At 39.8% G+C, this 17,827-nt stretch overlaps 1 protein-coding gene across 5 annotated transcripts in view; it reads right to left on the bottom strand.

Annotated features, from left to right (window-relative positions):
• Positions 734–17,827, bottom strand: part of MAP7 (microtubule associated protein 7) — a 102,377-nt gene continuing 85,283 nt past the window's right edge. For 3 of the 5 annotated variants that reach the window (XM_021389928.1, XM_021389926.1, XM_021389923.1), the window contains 9 exons: positions 17,336–17,616; positions 14,303–14,486; positions 11,932–12,127; positions 11,029–11,130; positions 10,396–10,446; positions 10,241–10,298; positions 7,885–8,023; positions 2,230–2,456; positions 734–1,660 (listed from right to left, as the gene is read on the bottom strand). In XM_021389928.1, the coding sequence (XP_021245603.1) occupies positions 1,635–1,660; positions 2,230–2,456; positions 7,885–8,023; positions 10,241–10,298; positions 10,396–10,446; positions 11,029–11,130; positions 11,932–12,127; positions 14,303–14,486; positions 17,336–17,616 (1,264 nt within the window). In that variant the 3' untranslated portion in view covers positions 734–1,634. The remainder of the gene's footprint in view (positions 1,661–2,229; positions 2,457–7,884; positions 8,024–10,240; positions 10,299–10,395; positions 10,447–11,028; positions 11,131–11,931; positions 12,128–14,302; positions 14,487–17,335; positions 17,617–17,827) is intronic. The other 2 variants (XM_021389924.1, XM_021389925.1) reach the window with 2 other exon arrangements.

Below are 17,827 nucleotides of genomic sequence, written 5' to 3'. Positions count from 1 at the left end.
TAGGATGAACACTTGGCAGCAGCAGAAAGTCATTTCTTCAAGAACTCTTCAGCTTTTGTCTCAGAAGATTTCTTCTGCTAGCACAGACTTTCTGCACAGCTTCCTATTAGCCTAGCTCTGTGCTCACTAAAGGCAAGTGCAGGAATCTGAGTGGCCATTCTCTGTCAGCACGAACCGAAACCCCATAAACCCCCATTTCCATTGCCAAGGATCTACTCAGGGACTTCAACAAACAATGCGTCAAGCCCAGGTTGATGCTTCCAACTCAAATACCCCGTGAGCTCTGCCTGCAACAGCATTGTTTATCACAGCATAAAAAGGTGCACAATGTTACTGTTCTGCTCAACAACAACCAAAAGTGAGGGATGGAATAATGATGGTAGAAATCAGCATCAAACTAAAGAGAAAGCAACCTGCATTGCTCCTCTCATCACTCAAACTGTAGTGCATTATAAAAATCACACGTTACATACAAAGCACAAACAATGACCATTTTCCATTTGCTCTGAAACGAGCAAAACCAAAAAATTCCCCAAACCTGCTTTATCATCAAAAAATCAACTATTTCAGGTTTCACACAGTCTTCAATTGTCTGATAAGGCAAAGGAAAAGTCTTCCATCATTGGGAACAGCAGCAATTTACAGGATTTAGAACAAGGTTATTCCCTGTGCATGTGCACCCGCACACATCTTTTATAGTACTGTGAACATGAATGTAACTTAAAAAAAATAGTCAAGTTTGCAGTACCATTTTATTACATTTTTCTAATTTATTCGATTAAACAATTTATTTCTGTCTGAACAAAATTCATAAATACATCATCTAGAAGAACAATAGGTTTTCCTCTTGTCCATGAAAAAATAACGCTTTCAAATGTTCACATTTTAAAACCTGCCTCATTTCGTGTTTTTAGAGAAAATGTGAGAAGATCATAGTGACATCTCAATTTACAGAATGTCCCTGTAGGAATTACATTTATAAGAACCTGATACAGAAGCCTATACTCTGCCCCCATAATTAGAGTTCTCTGCAATAATATTTAAACCAACAGGTTTAAATAAAACACCTCATTAACTCTACTTGTAGAGCAATGAGGTATTTAATTTTCAAGTATTAGAACCACAAAGTGTAAAAATTCTTTGCCAATTTTACAATTATGCCTTTTAAACCAACACCCACCTGAAAAAAAAAAAAGAATCAGTCCCACCACCCAAATCAGCCCATTGCTTTCAGATTCCAGTGTCTTGTGTCTTCAGGAATGCAGAAATATCCATTTACTAACAGAAAAAGCTCCTTGGAAAAAGCCATATTAAGTAATGCACGTGAAGCATGATTTTTCTAGTGATGAAAACTATTAGAAAGGTGATCCAAGTCTATGTCCATCATTTCTTCTGCTGGTTTTACTAAAGTCCTTCCAAAAAAAAGCTATTCAAGAAATCTTTAAAAAACCTGGAGAGAAAAATAAAACACTCCTTCATAGCATGGAAGAAACTCCACTGACTGCAGAGACGTTTATGTCACCTTTGGTTCTTCAGAAGAAATAATCAGATCACTTCTACAACAGAAGGCATCAGAAATGGCACATCAGCAAAGAGCAGTAATGCTTAATTCAGAACACACTCGTGCAAATATTTTATTGAAAGATGCTTCTTCTATTTTCTAGACAAGAGAAGATAAATTGGGGTAGTCCAATTTAATTTCCCATGTTAATAACTGTTTACCCAACATCTTTTAAATGTTACAATGCAATTCAGAAAAAATCTGTTGTGCTGTAAACCACCCCTCAGAATTCATGCCAGCAAGAACTTGATGAGGAAAGTCATTCAGAATTTTACATAAAAGGCAGCTACCAGCTCCCTTTCAGCACATGCACATCAGATGTTACATTTGCAGAACTGGAACATGATTGCAGATCATAAACTAAGAACAGGAGCTGTCACTGTTATCATTTCCACTTGAAAGCACAGGGCAAACGTTTTCAAGCAGCTCCTAAAGGCAAATAGCGCAGTGCAACTGAGAACGCCTTTCAAACAAAAGGGGAGGACTCATCGTAATTCACACAGCATCTGTACGTGCTTGGTATACATAGCTTTACAAACAGAAGATATGCTCCTCTCCACAAAGAATTTTGGGTTTAAAATGCTTAAATTAATCAACCTGTGTCAAGTAGAAGCTCTAGGTCCTCTGCCAGTTACAATACGTGCTGTAATGAACAAAGGCAAACTTACCTGCTGTTTGATGTGTTTGAACACTGTCTACCTGAGGCAAAAGAGTCCCCTTATCTTCAAAAGCTAAAATTGGATTCAGAGGAATCCCGGGACTGTTGCTTCCATCGTTGTTCAGGGCATCCAGCCGGGATGGTTTAGAACCAATAGGTAGATTTATGATCTCTTCGAAATTATCGTTCTGCATGGACATTCCATTTTCCTCTGTATTTTTCTCTGGGTTGAGATTGCTGAGAGAGAAACACAAGTATTTCTTCATTCACTTAATTCAGAACAGAAGTGTAGTCCTCCTCAAAGCAATATTACAAACTGAAACTTGCACTAATCCAGAGCATTCTTTTAGCCAGTAAAACCAAAATTACACAACTGCCACAGCAGATGTGCTGTTGTTACAGCAAGTACTAGATCTGCCTTCCCTCAAACACACAGGGTCGTCATTATATTTGGCTACGCTATATCCAAAACTACAGAGACATTTGAGTGCAATGCAGCTCTGAGAAGTGACTGAAATGGGAAGTGTTAAAACAAACCAAACAAAACCCACCAACTTTTCCAGCACAACCACTGCTATCTGAAGCCACCTACCTGACAGGATTTATGGCCTTTCTCAGCTTTCATAAGCATTGCCATATTTGAATGCTGAGGCACCCTTCCTCATACTGCAGATCAGTCTAACTGCTCTCAGATAAGGGCACTGTCATTTTTGTTACTCTTTGGATCACATCTGCCTCCCATTTTTGAGCAGCCTCTTCGACCTGCTGCTCACCCAGAGAAAAAACTCCTGTATTGATTCAGCTCCCTTTTTCATCCCTCCCCTCCAAGTACCTGGGCCTTATTTTCCAGGCACAGCTTGACTCATCCCTGCATTGACCAGGCCCAGACCAAAATGCCAGCACATTCTGGCATCCCTCACATCTCCCCGGCTCACGGGGAACACTCTCCAGCTGCACATACTCTCCTGAGAAAACACATCACCATGTGTCAGTCTTGCCCCACTCCCTCCCAACCCTTTTATTAGCTGCTGTGTTGTCAAATCCTGCTGTCTTTTCCTGTAGCACGTGCTGTCTTACCACAGGGGAGGAACTAAGGTGCTACTCTGGTGAACAGGATGACAGTAATGGGACCCAAAGCTCCCCGGGAAAGAGCGAGTACCCAACTGTCAATTCAAAATCATGTCATCTTTTACAGGCGCTTCCTTAAAGCCCTTCACTGCCAGATCCCGGCAGTGTGTTCCCACATCACAACTCTTCAGGCTGTTAGGAAATGCTTCAGCACAAATGCTCAGATGCATTTTTCCTAGATTTCAACAAGGCTATCAATATCCTCAGGCCATTTCTGAGCAGGTGGCTTGGTTTCACAGGCTTGTTTTCTCCTGAGAGTACATGCACTAGTCTGAAAGCAAACAAAAAACCCAACAAGAACAACTCACCGAACTCTGCATGCAATTAGCATAAGGTTTCTTTTCACTGACCAGCCTGCTAGGGTAGCCAGGTCTTTACAAACAATTAGAGAATTGTTTTACAGTACTTCCAAAGCAATGGAAAATAATTACTGCACTTTAAAAGACGGTAACACTTCATCTGAAGCCCAGATTTCCTGTGAGAACATTATGCTGGTTTTCATATCAAATCTTTTCCAGATTTCCAAGCCATCATCAGTTCCTTTCCAGAAAGGGAATCCCCATTTCTTTTCTCTTCCTTTCTTTTCTTCTCTTTTCTTTTCTCTTTTCAATCTGTGAGTGTGCTAAGCAAACTTCAAAATGGAAAGTGTGAATCGCTGTACATGGCTTTGAAAGCAGACCCAGAGACCCTGCTGGCTGCCTGGGGGAGACCCCAGGTCACATCATCCACCCTCTTCTACTGGAGATCTGCTCTGTAACAATCTGTGAAATGCTTCAAGACTAATAAAAACGGCTCCATCATGTGTAGTTATTAGGCTATTATTTGCTATAAGGTGTCACATTACTTATCTCATCCCCATCTATTGCCAATAATCTCACCAGAGGCAGGATAACACAGTATTAAAAAATCTGATGGAAGGGGCAGGAAAGAGGGGAGAAGACGGGATCTGCTCCTGCTTCTAAATTAGGCAGTATACATACCTAAGGAAGTACTGGCACAATGAAGAGAAGTCTCTTGCAGTTATATTAATTCTTCTGATTGATCAGCTAACTTTATAAATAGTTCTTCATAATTATTGGTCACTGCATTGTCAGCATTACACACCGAGTTATACTAGGATTCAGAATTCAGTGTTGTCTTTCAAGATGTGCATCTACACAGTCACAACAGGGGCACAGAGTGGGGGGAAGCCAGGGAAAAATAATGACTAGATACTTTCTATTTTTTTATCTATAAGAAGTAGATGGCAGTCCACCAAATCATTAAGGAGCATGTTTAGTAGAAATAAAGGGAAAAACTGAACAGTGGAATTCATTTCCACTGGACATCTTAGAGGCCATAATCTCAAAAGGAGATTAGACAAATTCCTAGGAGATTGGTATGCCCTCCAGCTTCTGGTAATTAGCAGCTTTGAGACTACTTGAGCCTAGGGTTGCACTTGGACCACAACACACAGTAACCCTTCATTGACTAGAGGATCTCTTGGTACTTAGCTTTTTTTTTTTCCCCCTCTTTACACTCTTTCTCTAAATGACCGCTACGTGTCATTGAGGCAAAGAACACAAAAAAGGAATCAATTTTTGACCTATTTCACCTGTTTTTACTTTCTTACATTCCACTCTTAATAATGTCTCAGTGTCCAGCACAACACTGCATATACCCTTTTCAGGCATACAAAACTGCTGGGCAATTTGAGCAAAGAATTAGAAAGTGTAGAACAAACAAAAAACTCCAGGTAAAAGATGAGTTCTGTAGCTGTTACTCAGCTCCAAACTCTATCATTCTGTTTCTTCCAAGATTCTACTGTTCAGTACAGTAATAGAAAATTAGAATCAGGAATAAATTTCATTGGAATGTTTCATAATTTATGAAAAGTTTCAAAATATTTTACCTTAATGTACTATTTATTTTCAAACTATGTTTCAAACTCACTTTTTTCCATTTGCTGGGAAAAAAAACCCACAAAGCCGCCACAATGCAGAAGTGTATGCCATTAATAATGTAGTATCTCTACGAGCTACCAGTTTTCTTGGTAATTCTAGATGCTTTACTATCTAATAGGAAAATTTCTGTGATATGCTTCATTTAAAAGTATATTTAGTGTTGCCTTTTCCATTGCGCTACACTTGGATGAAAAGAATCTTCATTTAAGTTCACTTCTAAGTCTTCTTATCACAGACTTATAGGTCAGGTATAAAGTCACTTTTTCAATAGTAATTCACTACTCTTTATTAGCAGTCTAGCATTACATTGTTTAAATGGATTTCCCACTGTTAGGTGGGATAGATGACAGCATCAATGTATCATCTGCAATGAATATTTATTAATAAAACTAGTGATTATTGATGATAGATATCTGGTAAATAATAAAGCAGATCACAGCATTTCATTAGGGTTTACGTGGATTAATTATCTTGAAAGGCTAATGAAGTTTCAGTACAATGAGATCTGCATTGTTAATCAAAGGCAGCAACAGAAGATGGTGAATTATTGAAATCAGTTGTCTTGACTCCACCACAATTTTTTATTCTCTCACATGCATTGAACATACAAGCAGGCACTCTATTTCTAGCTGAATTCAAGACATAGAGCTGGTACATGATGGATGACATTAAGAGAAGGAATGAAGGATGAAGGTTTACCACAGCAAATAGTCAGAGCAGACTATCTTCACATGAAACGCTAACAGCCTACACAGTCACCTTCCTTAAGTACTGCTGCCGGAACAGGTAGAGCACTTGCAGCATCTGGGGAGTGACCCAAATACAGGTACTCTGTATTTGGTCAAAGAATAACAGAAAACATTAGTCCTGTTCAAGACATGCATTCTGGCTGGACCCTAGAGCTGTACAAAGCAGAACCAACAGCACTTACACTTCATCTGCCCTGGGACCAGGGAAACAGTGATTGTAGCTTGGGACTTCCCACACACCACACTGTAGGATGTGCAATGAGACTGATGGTTGCTATAGGCCTTAGCAGGACTCAGTGCTTTGTTCCTTCTCTTGCCCATACACACACATTATAGAAGTCCCCCAGCCAAAGCCCTTTCAATCTCTGGATGGAAATCTGAGCTTTCTTACCCTCAAAACATGCTCAGGACTAGGTACCAGATACTAGACGGCAGATACCTGTGGCACACAAGATGCAATAGCAATGGTGTTGGTACCTGTGGCTTTCACCATGTGGTAAAATCTGTGCTGCTGTGTCTTCCTTCCAACAGTCTTTGAACTGCTTGGGCTAACACCACGACTCTATCAAGTACTTTATTTAGCCCTTGCCTTCCCACTCAGAGTGGATGTTCCTCTAAAGCAGACAGTCCCTCTGCACTCTAGCCTGGCATATCACTTTCTCCCTCCACAGCCTCATATATACTTCGAAATTTTGTTCATGCTCTTCAGTCTTACCTATTCACTTTTCACTTTGGCTATTCAGATCCTCCTTCTGTACCAACTACGATGCTACATGACAGCACTCATTAGTGTGGCACATTTTGTATTACAAACATCAAGGTGCATCTAAGGTTGGGAGTGATTAACATTTAATAGTTGCCTGAGATAATTATGAGATGGCTCTATGCAGCTCATCTAATGCAGTTCAGTGCTCAGAGTCACTGACAGAACTTATCTCAGCAGGAGCATCTCTGTCAGCATGACAGCAGGCTAAGATCCCCCAGGCATATGGAGGGACAGAGAGAGGGCAAATTCCTCCTTCAATTAGTGCCAATCACATCCTAAAGCGTACTGCCCATTGCAGACTGTGAGATGGCTTCCCACATTCAAGTTTTCCCATGCATATTCTGGTATTACCTGCATAAAACATGAAAGGACTATGGGATTATTTGGCTTTCTGCATTACTAAAATTGAAGTAACTGACAGCTCATGCTTATGTAACAGATTTCACTTGGTTCAACACAGAGCTTTCAAGCATTTCTGTAATTCCTCAAATTCTGAGTGACTCGCCTCATGACTACAAAGAACTCCTAATGTTAAATATCTGCCTCCTCAAACCTTCCTTTCTGGAAGACAAAGGGTTTTTTAAAAATACAAAGTAAAAATTCAAAGTCTGTATCTTTTGTTTCATAATCAAAACTTGCTGATATTTCAAGCAATTCACAAATGAAAGCATGCAGGCTGTAAGCACAGTGTTCACTATTCCAGCCAAAAAAACTAACCCTGCAAATCCAGAGCATTTTTTTATGAAGCTTAATTCATAGGAAGAAGCATAGAGAATTGCCCTTTCCATTAAGTTTCAATTTACGTAATAATTGCTGGCAATACATTCTTCCAAACGCTGCAAAGAATGAACTATATTTTCACAAAATTCTTCAGTTGGTAAAAATGGGTTACTGCTAAGTGAAAGATGATAAAGTTCTTTTCTGAACACAGGAAAAGATAAAAATAATCAGGAAATGTGGCACATTGAACAGCTGTGCCTCTTACTGAGCTAATGAATACATGGATCTGAGAAAATGATTTATTACTCTAGTAACTCTCATCCTGTAAACACCCTCTAATACTCAGCCAATCCTCTTACCTGTCCATATTTACGGGGGGTTGATGTGAAACAATCGTGTGTGTGCAGGTGACGGGTTTCCCGCTGTGTGGAGATTGTGTTGCATGCTGAAGCTGAGGTCCTCCCGAAGGTTCCACGGGAGATACAGGACTGGTTACGACTAGAGAGAGAAAGTACAATTTCATAAAAGTAAGCAACATCATCTTCCTTCAAAGTAGGATAAAACATTTCCTACAAAAGATAGCACAGCTAAGGTAAGCTGCAAATTTAAAATGCAGTTAATCCCTCTCTTTTCTTTGTCAAGCTTTGGACATATCAGTTTCAGAGATTTCAAAGCTAAAGCTTTCCTGGCAGTAATCATCAGTTTGTAATCACACGAACAATTTCAGCACTTCATCTGGTCAAAATAGGATGATATCTGACAGAGTATTACACTGGTGTTTTTCAACATGCCATAAAGAATGGAATAGGAGAACACTGGGACATCAACATTACCTCTTGTTTCCTGAGTTGATCACCAGCTGTAAACCAAAAGGAAACAGACGGAAAATCTCCAAGGAAAGGAGATTTCAACAAGTACCAATTCACAACCATAAAATGCTGCAAAGAGCAACGTAAAATTGGGCGACATACAAAGACCACATGATGTCACTGCCTTAGGATGTTCTTTTAAATTATAACTACAGTCTTCTGCACTGTATCTACAGTAAACAGTAATTCATATATAGCTCCATGAAAGGAAGCAGCTGGACCCTAACATCTGTTACAATAATCATAAGAACAATTTAGTATTCATAGGCTTAAATGCACTTATCTAGGCCACCTGAAGCACCTCATCTGAGAGCCCTCCATTCATAGCTCCTGTACTGCTATGACCTAAGTGCTTGGAGTGAAGTCTTCAATGCTGAATGCCTTAATCTGGTTTTGGCAAGTTTTTACATGAAAGATATTAGCAATACAGGTTTTAGTCCTGCTACAGACGGACCAAGTGGAAGTTTCACTGGTTTTAACGTTTAAAAATAAGGCTGGTTCTTTTGCTTTGGAAAGGCTGAGTTATCTCCTCTTTTGAAACAGAGGTCAAACAAATGACACAAAGGTGATGGATTTTGTTTCACTGTGTGATTTGGCCACTCCTATACAGGTTTCTTCACCTTTTGCCAAACAGTAAGATTTAAAATGAAAAGGAAAAAAACAGCAACGGCATTTGCCAATGGTCAGAAGCAGTCTGTTGGAGTGTATTATGGAAAGTTAGAGTTGGCTGAAGTATATCCATTAATATCTTCAACTCAATATCATATCAAGATAAAGCAAAAAGCCATCAAAAACTGACTACTTGTTTTTTTGCCTCTGCAAGGAAAGCACTAGCTACAGGTTGTAAAGCCATTTTAACCTGCAAGAATTATTTAAATGGTTGACAGCAACTTCATCAGTGCCTGCAGCAACAGATGGCACTCCAGACACATGCTGTATTAGCAGTTCCCAAACTGTTTTTTATTTAAAAAGATATATGTAAACAAATAACTTCCAAACACATAATGAAATTCATGTCAAATAGTTTCCCGGCAGCGCTCATTTGCACATTCACTTTAAACACGAATTAAAAAAAAAAGCAGTACGAGCAGCCAGTGCCGTTATTTGTCCTCTCTGTTACTCAATGCTAATACAAAAGAGAAATAAAGATTATTGTCACTTGTAGTATTAGGCTATGACAGTTTAAGCTATTTGACAGATTGTCTTCAGTATATTTAAATCCTGCTAATTCATATTTGCTTATCGTTGAATATATGCTTTTATTCTGCTTCCTTTATTGTAAGTATTAAAGTTCAGATGAAATTTTATCTAAAATAACCAGAGGGGAAGGAAAAAAAAAACAGAAAGGAGGAACAGAATTGAAGGAAAGACTGAGTGCAGGTATTACAGAGAGACTCTAAGGCTTTGTAGGAACTGAATTTTGAAAGAAAAGATGTAAAAATTAACATCAAGTGAATAAAGCAGCATGTGTGAAAGAGAAATCATGGGGAAATGTTTAGTTTTGTGAATGGTTTTGTTTTGATGACAGATCATATCTCTAATACTATGAAAAAAAGAAACTGCAAAATCACTGGCCAAGTTTGTAAAAACTAAACTAGTTAACCTGTTTCTTTTTATTTTATAGATAATTAAACTTGGTAAGCAACTCCCTCTTGTTCAACACCAATGTAATAAAGTTACTGAAACAGCTGACTCATTTAGTAATGGATAACTACCTATACAGAAAGGCTAATTAAATAACATTTACTGAGTTCCGTTATAGTCTTCTAATGGTTTTCTCAACCGCTATTGTGCTCAATAAGCATTTATTCACCTGTTGTACTTAGGGCACAGTTAAATACAGTACCTGCTTCTCCAGTATTATTTGCCTTTGAGATATGTCCATTTTGCTGGTCATTGGGTTTCTACAAAGGAAGCATAACATTGTAAATTAAAAATAGCACTAGAAGGAGGAACTGAAATGTGCCCAGTATTTATGCATGACAGGTTTGTGGCACTGACCTTATCTACAGCTTCTACACGCCTAGTTCTCTTCATGATCTCCTCAAGCCTCTGCAAAAAAACATAAAGAAGGAAAATAATGTTTGCTGGCAGTAATTTAAATTTCTTCCCCCCAAACCATAACTGCCTGTCATCTATCAAAGTTGCATTTGCTTATTGCAGGAAGATAAATGATTTATTACTGTTGGCAATATTCTCTGTACTTTCACATCAGGCTACGCTGGTGAGGACCACAGCTTTTCTGAGGGCACATTAATTTTGTGAATAACTTTCTACAGCAAAAGTGGAGACCAGATGAATTACAGTTTCTCTGCATGTACTGTTACTTTATCATAGAATCACAGAATGGCTTGGGATGGAAGGGACCTGAAGGGTCAACGAGTTCCGGCCTCGTGTCACCAGCAGGGTTGCCAGCTGCTAGATCAAGTACTAAATCAGGTTGCTCAAGGCCCCATCCGCCCTGGCCTTAAACACCTCCAGGGACGAGGCATCCACAACCTCTCTGAAGAACCTGTTCCATCACCTCACCACTCTCTCAGTAAAAAACTTCCCCCTGACATCTAATCAAAATCTCCCTTCCTTTAGTTTAAAACCATTCCTCCTTGTCCTATCACTATCTACCCACGTATCTACCTTCTTCCTTTCCAAGCGCTCTTGCTCTTCTCTTTGGAAATGCTTTTCACGTTCTAATCGAATCCGCTCTGCCTCTTCCCGTAGGCGAGCTTCCTCTTCTTTCTGAGTTGATGGTAGACAAAGAAGCAGGGAAAAAATTACTATTCAAGGAAAGATTTACACTGATATCTGCTCATCTATACATATGTGCAACATTACACCTTGGGGTTTAAAGCTGCCAACAACTTTCTCAGACTGAATAGCCTTCAGCATTAGAACAGCACACAGCAAAGCATTCAAGAGATCCATGTATTGAGTGGTGGATGTTTCTGGAAGTAAAGAAGTAGAATACTTTATTTGGCCAGCAGAATTATTGCTTAGTGAGACCAAGGACAAACAGCTGCGGGTACATTTGCACAAGCCTTCAATTCCTGCTTTTTAGATTAAATGTAAAACTTCTCTGGAATATACAGTAGAAATGCTTTGCTCCCCTAATATGACAATGTTGTATGACAGAACTACTACAACAGTTTATTCCCACTAGACCAGGTTGCTCAGCCCCATCCAAGCTGCCCTTGAACATTTCCAAGTATGAGGTATCAACAGTTATCTCGGTCGCTAGACTTTCTACAACTGTATGGACAAACAGTTCTCTCATGTGACACCATTCATAAACTTCCTCTGTTACAACTCTATTGATTTTTCATCACAAAATTTGTTCTAAAATAAGCAACTTTTACAAGAAAACAAAAAACCAAAAACAAGCTAACAAAAACCCTCCCTACTGCAAGCTTTTGTCAAGAAGAAGCATCTTTACTCCATGAAACGAATTCAGCCACAATCCTATTCACTCTGTGTAGCATTTCTATTTTAAATACCCCTCTAAATTAGGTGCTGCACAGAAATTCCAAGAAGGGAGCATACTTGTTTCTGAATGCGCTCCATCTCTTCTCTCTCCTTCTGTTCTCTCTCTTCTGCCTGTCGGCGCAGCCGTTCTTCCTTTTCCCTCTCCTCCTCTGCATCTTTTCGTTTTCTTTCAGCTTCCTGTCTGCGAGATTCTTCTTCTTCTCGGCGAGCTCTTTCTTCAGCTATCCTCTGGGACAGCTCCTCCTTCTTTTGCCTGCAATCATGAAAAAAGCATAAGGTAAAAAGAAAAAAAACAGATTCCTGATCCAAGATATCAGCACGGCAGAACAGCTGGAGAAAGGCTACACTAGTTTTTCATTCATAAGAATCTCAAAAACATCTGAACAGGGTGAGGCCAAGCCACCTCTTCTGCTTTCAGCAGGCACCAAAGGTGATAGATGCCCTATAGAACAACATAAAACATTTGCAAGGTTTTACTTGTCCATTATATGACAGGATTCCATTGATTCCTGGCTCAGGTGCTTTCTGATTCAGAAACAGTACGACTGACTTCACCATATCTTGAAAGACGCTTCCCTCAGTTATTTCATTTAATCATGTTTTGAAATAGTATACTTTCTTGGTACCCATCTTAACTTGCAGCAATGACTCCCAAATTAAAAAAAAAATAAACAAAACCTACATCATCTCATCTTCATGATTTTTGAACATGTTACTTCCTACTCTCATTTGACAGTCCTCATCCTTATCTTACGGGAGTGAATAATTTTTCTCTTCATCTCAAATTATTGTGGACTTTGTAGCTTACCATATCTCCACTCAGAAGCAGAGGGAAAGTGGACTTCCCAGCTGAACAATCACCACCTGTTTAGGTGTGGATCTAATATATAAGAATCCCCACAGAATCACAGAATATCCAAAGTTGGAAGAGACCCACAAAAATCATTAAGTCCAACTCCTGGTTCCACACAGGACCACCCAAAATTCAAACTTTATGAGTGTTGTCCAAATGCTGCTCAAACTCCGGCAGCTTGGGGCTGTGATCACTGCCCTGTGGAGCCCGTTTCAGTGCACAACGACCCTCTCAGTGAAGAGCCTGCTCCTAAACCTCCACCCTCACCTGATGCAACTTCTTATTGATCTCTCAGATATATTCTATACTTCAGCACAGGAGCCATTCTATACTTCTGATTATCCTTGATGTCTTTCTCTGCTCGTTTTCCTAGTTTACTGGTTTTACTCTCAAAAATAACACAGAACTCAACATTCACGATGTAGATTCACCATGGATAATTCATACTGACATTTTCCATTTTGTTCTCTTTTTCTAGTAGTTCATAATGGTTCATTTATTTTATTGCCCATGGCTCATCTGATACTTCTGCATACTCAACTCCAAACAAGATCTCTTCCCTGAGAAATAATTAGCCCAGAGACCACCACCAAATAAGTAATAATTATTTCATTGTATGCCTTCCACTACGCTTAACAGTATTGGTATCCAGCTTCCATTTTGTATCTTCAGCAATATAAGATACATCTTTGAACTTTTCATGACTGGCTTTCATCTCACTGAAGACCTGCATTATCTCATTGGCCACATGTCCTTTCAGACTCATTTATGAAGGCACTCAATAAAGACTGAAAACTTTGTTGTGAAAGCTGATTATCCTTTACCTTTTGTTTACCTTTAGTATTTATTCACCATATTACTCTTACACCACAGCAGCTTACTTTCTTTAAAATCATTTTGAGAGGGACAGGATCATGAGACTTGTGGGAATTCAGGCTATTTCAGCTGTCTTTGCCTCGTTCCTGCATTTGGCAGTGTTGCTAAGGAAGTACAACAAATTCCAGAGGTGTGGCATCCCTCTAAAATGTGCTCAACTTGTGTTGTGTTACAGCCACAGTCATAAGTGTCCAGATGGGCTGGCAGAAATAACACACCACATTCACTACCTCAAACCTGTTGGGTGTACTGATTTTAAATGAGAAAACAGAAATTTTTAAGTCACAGCTGCTAGATATCTAAACAGATTCTAATGGTTCGAAGTAAGAGACATTGCCACTGTTGCAGTGTTGATAACAGCCAAGCAGGGTTCCCTAGTCAGAATAAACAAGTACAGCTTTGTTAGTCTGAGAAAACAATCAAGCACTACACTGAGGATCTGCTCTCTAATGCTGTCCTATTTTCAAGCTCTAATAAAATACATATCTATTTGGGATAGGTTTTAACATTACAGATCTGTTTAGATATACATTGTTCCTATGAAAAACTTCAAAAGAAAATTATTCTGGGAGAAGTGCAGTGTCTCCTGCGCCTCAGCACTGTGCTTCACATATTACAATAGAACAACAAAATATACACAAACAGTTACTAGGAAGCTGCTAAAAACATATATTCTCCATTACAGAGGTGCAGGATCACCTTTCAAGCTCTTCTCTCTCCCTCCTTTCTTGCTCCTCTCGTTCCCGCTGCTCACGAGCGAGGCGCCTCTTCTCTGACAGCAGCCTTGTTGCTTCCTCAGGATCTGTTGTACCTGCAGAGGTCTTTGTGGGGGCTGGAGGTGGAGAAAGTGCTGGGGGAGCAGAAGGTAGGGATGGGCTGGCTGCTGAAATAGATAGGAAGGAAAACTGGTCTCAACAGGCACAGCAGCCAAGATGATACTCATCTTTTTCTTTTTTGCTCTTTCTCTGTCTTGCCCTGCCTCACTCTCACACACCCCTACCTCTTGAAAGAAAAATACAGTTTCAAATATTCAATAAAGTATTTTCAAGCTTACACGGTTTTATAAATGATTCAGAGGAGGAAAAATTTTCTAAAAGCGAGGAATACATATTTCCTAATGGAAGTTTGTTTTGTGAAAGCAGCTTCAGTTGAAAGGTTAAGCCAACTTCTCTGCCAAAAGAATAAATGCTGACAGGGTCTCAATGGGAGGAATGCTGACTCAGCAAGTCCCTATCATCATATTTGCTAAGTTTCAGAGACCAGAAATTACAAGTTGTAATATCACATTTTCTTCTGTTTTGATAGACTATAGCTGAAAATCAGAGCCACGCTTTTTGGTGAGTAGGCTTTAAGTGACTTGGTGATCTCAAACATCAACTGCCTGAAGTGATCTGCAGTAAGGGCAGAACACAGACTGTTAGCAGTTTTGCAGATATTCCAGCTTTTACCAGCCAAATAGAATTTCTGCATGTACTTTTGATGTATGTTATGGCTGGTCCACAACAAGGCGACTCACAGAAACAGCGCAGCTTCTTACAAGCCTTGCCACTAATGGCAAACTATGGCTTGCATTCAAATCTTAAGAGGCTTTGCTGTCACTAATTCATTAAAATTGCTCTCATGAAGGTAAAGATTGCTCTCCCTCCTTCTGTATTTTTTTTTATTTTTACAGTGGTGAGGCAAGCACATGCTTCATATTATTATATTCTTTACCCAGGACCATCTTTGGCCACCTTTAGCCAACTGGTAGAGGAGACGTTACAGATTTTTCTCAAGTTAAACACTAATCCACGCTTTTGCAATCTTGCCTGACATTTTCTAGCACAGGTACAGGACATCTCTACTATGCTTTTTCCCTAGAGGCCGGAGACCATTAACAACACACAAGCTAACTTGAAGGAAACACTCTCAAGGTAATCACATCTGGCAACATGGACAAAAAATGGATAGGGAAGCATTTGAATTAGCAATTGAGTCAGATCTTGAGAAGATAAATGTGAAGTAACTCATCAGAAATGGCAAGGAGATAACCAAAATCTACATTTCTAACTGTTTTTTACAATATTGTTTTCCTCACCTCATTAACAGCTTCCAGTTGGGGTTTCATAGAATCATAGAATCACCAAGTTCGGAAAAGACCTCCAAGATCATCCAATCCAACCATCCACCTATCACCACTATTTTCCACTAAACTATGTCCCTCAACACAACATCTAAACATTTCTTGAACGCCTCCAGGGACGGTGAGGTGGGAGTTGGCCTCTTCTCCCATGTAACTAGCAATAGGACTAGGGGGAATGGCCTCAAATTGCACCAGGGGAGATTCAGGTTAGGAAATACTTCTCCGAGAGAGTGGTCAGGCAATGGAACGGGGTGCCAAGGGAGGTGGTGGAATCACCGTCACTGGAGGTGAGATTTGACTGCAAAAGCTTGAATAGTTCCATCAGTGATCATTACCTGCTGATCTCCTGGCCGTCTACACAGCTGACAGGCAAACTACTTCACTTTCAGATCCCCTTATCACAGATGACCTGTTTCCATACTAAGTAACCCTGTCACTACTCAAACATTGACTGACTCTGCAGAGAAGTTGAGCCTCTCTTCCTCCTGAGCTAAACTGCCAAACAAACATGACCATGTTTTTCTGGTCTTTGGGCCTGGAAAGCACAGCGTGTACACACTTGCAAAGGGAACCTTTGGAGGTATCCCCAAAGTACTTTGAAATGGAAGTTTTCTGTGATGCAAGCAGAAGGCTATCAGAAAAGTAACGAAATCCCACACCATCATGCCAGTCATCTCACACCTTCTTTATATGCCCATTACCAAGAGATACATCTGGGATTGCACCTTGTGTGGTAAGACCTAGGTACCAGACTGCAACTACAGTAACAGAACTTACTAAAACAAAAGTAATCAATTCATAACGAGTTTTCTTATAGAAGAACAACCTCCAATTATGCATCTTGCAGTTAAATACAGGATTATTAATACATAAAACTGTTTTCTAAAGGACGGTTGCAAGGGAATCTATTACTTTTAAATTAAGAACACCAGGTAACACATCCTGTCAATCCCAGGGGTCACAATGGCCATACTAGCCCATCCTTGAGACAGTTCATACTGCATTTACAATGGTCTAAAAATTCTATTAGAACAAGCCTATATTTTTCACTTTCAGATACATCTTTTCCTCTTCTTATGAATTATAATCATTATTGTATTTTGTATCTACTTGGATTCCACTTTACCCTACTAATCTCTCCCACTATGTGGTACTCCAGCAATATTATAGTTAAGTAGGTACAGTTTCATGTTATCAGCATCACTGTACTACACAGCTGGCAGAACTGGACATTATCCTTGCTCACACTACCCCCTTAAGTGATGACTTCCTGTATTGTTAATTTTCAGACCATTGCTCTTCTACTCCAGAGTCTGAAAAGAAGTTGTATCATGATATGAGGGACAAAGTCCCTCTATCTTTTCTCTACCAAAAAGACAGAGAAAACAGATGTGTGACGCAGGTGTGCCTATTCTGGCTGTTGCAAAAGGAGGGCTTCAGCCTCTTTATACTTTTCTCATAATTAACATACATCTGTAAGCGTAACATTCTGAATAACTAACACTTGATAGAAAGTTATTTAAAGCTTTATTGTTTCAGAGAAAGAGACAGAAGAACATGAAAGAAGAACACTCAGGCATTCCTTAACCTCAACAGGAGCTTCTCCTTACCTTGAGCAACCTCTGCCTGGACAGTGAGCTCTTCCTGATTTGCAGATTCTCCAGCACCTGATGGTGTTTCTTTACTCTCTTCTGTCCTCTCCTCATTGGCCTTTTCAGCATCCTTTTCTGGTCTTTTCTTTTCATTCTCAGGTTTGACGTCTTTTTTGACAGGCCGGATGTTGCCAGGAGAAGGAGGACGTGCCTGAGTAGAAGGAACTTTGGAGGAACCAGGTGGGGAAGATATCTGCTTGAGTGTGCCAGCCAAAGAAGGCAAAGACTTTGATGCATGCCTGTGGAATCACAGAGTGACAATCACTGCAAGACACGCTCTGCTGGACATCACCTACATATCACCTCTACAGTTTTAATAGCTGAAAACAAAACAACTTCCCTGTTTCTCTGCTATCAAGCAGAACTGCTGGAGCAACTGATGAGCTTTCATGCAAAATGCTTCTCTTTGCAGCTCTCCAGATATGTGAGCACTGACAAAGCCAAGAGGTA

This window comes from Numida meleagris, chromosome 3, assembly GCF_002078875.1.
Source record: "Numida meleagris isolate 19003 breed g44 Domestic line chromosome 3, NumMel1.0, whole genome shotgun sequence".
NCBI classification, from domain to species: domain Eukaryota; kingdom Metazoa; phylum Chordata; class Aves; order Galliformes; family Numididae; genus Numida; species Numida meleagris.
Note: the sequence above shows the minus strand (reverse complement) of the source record. Positions and strands in the feature narration are given on the sequence as shown.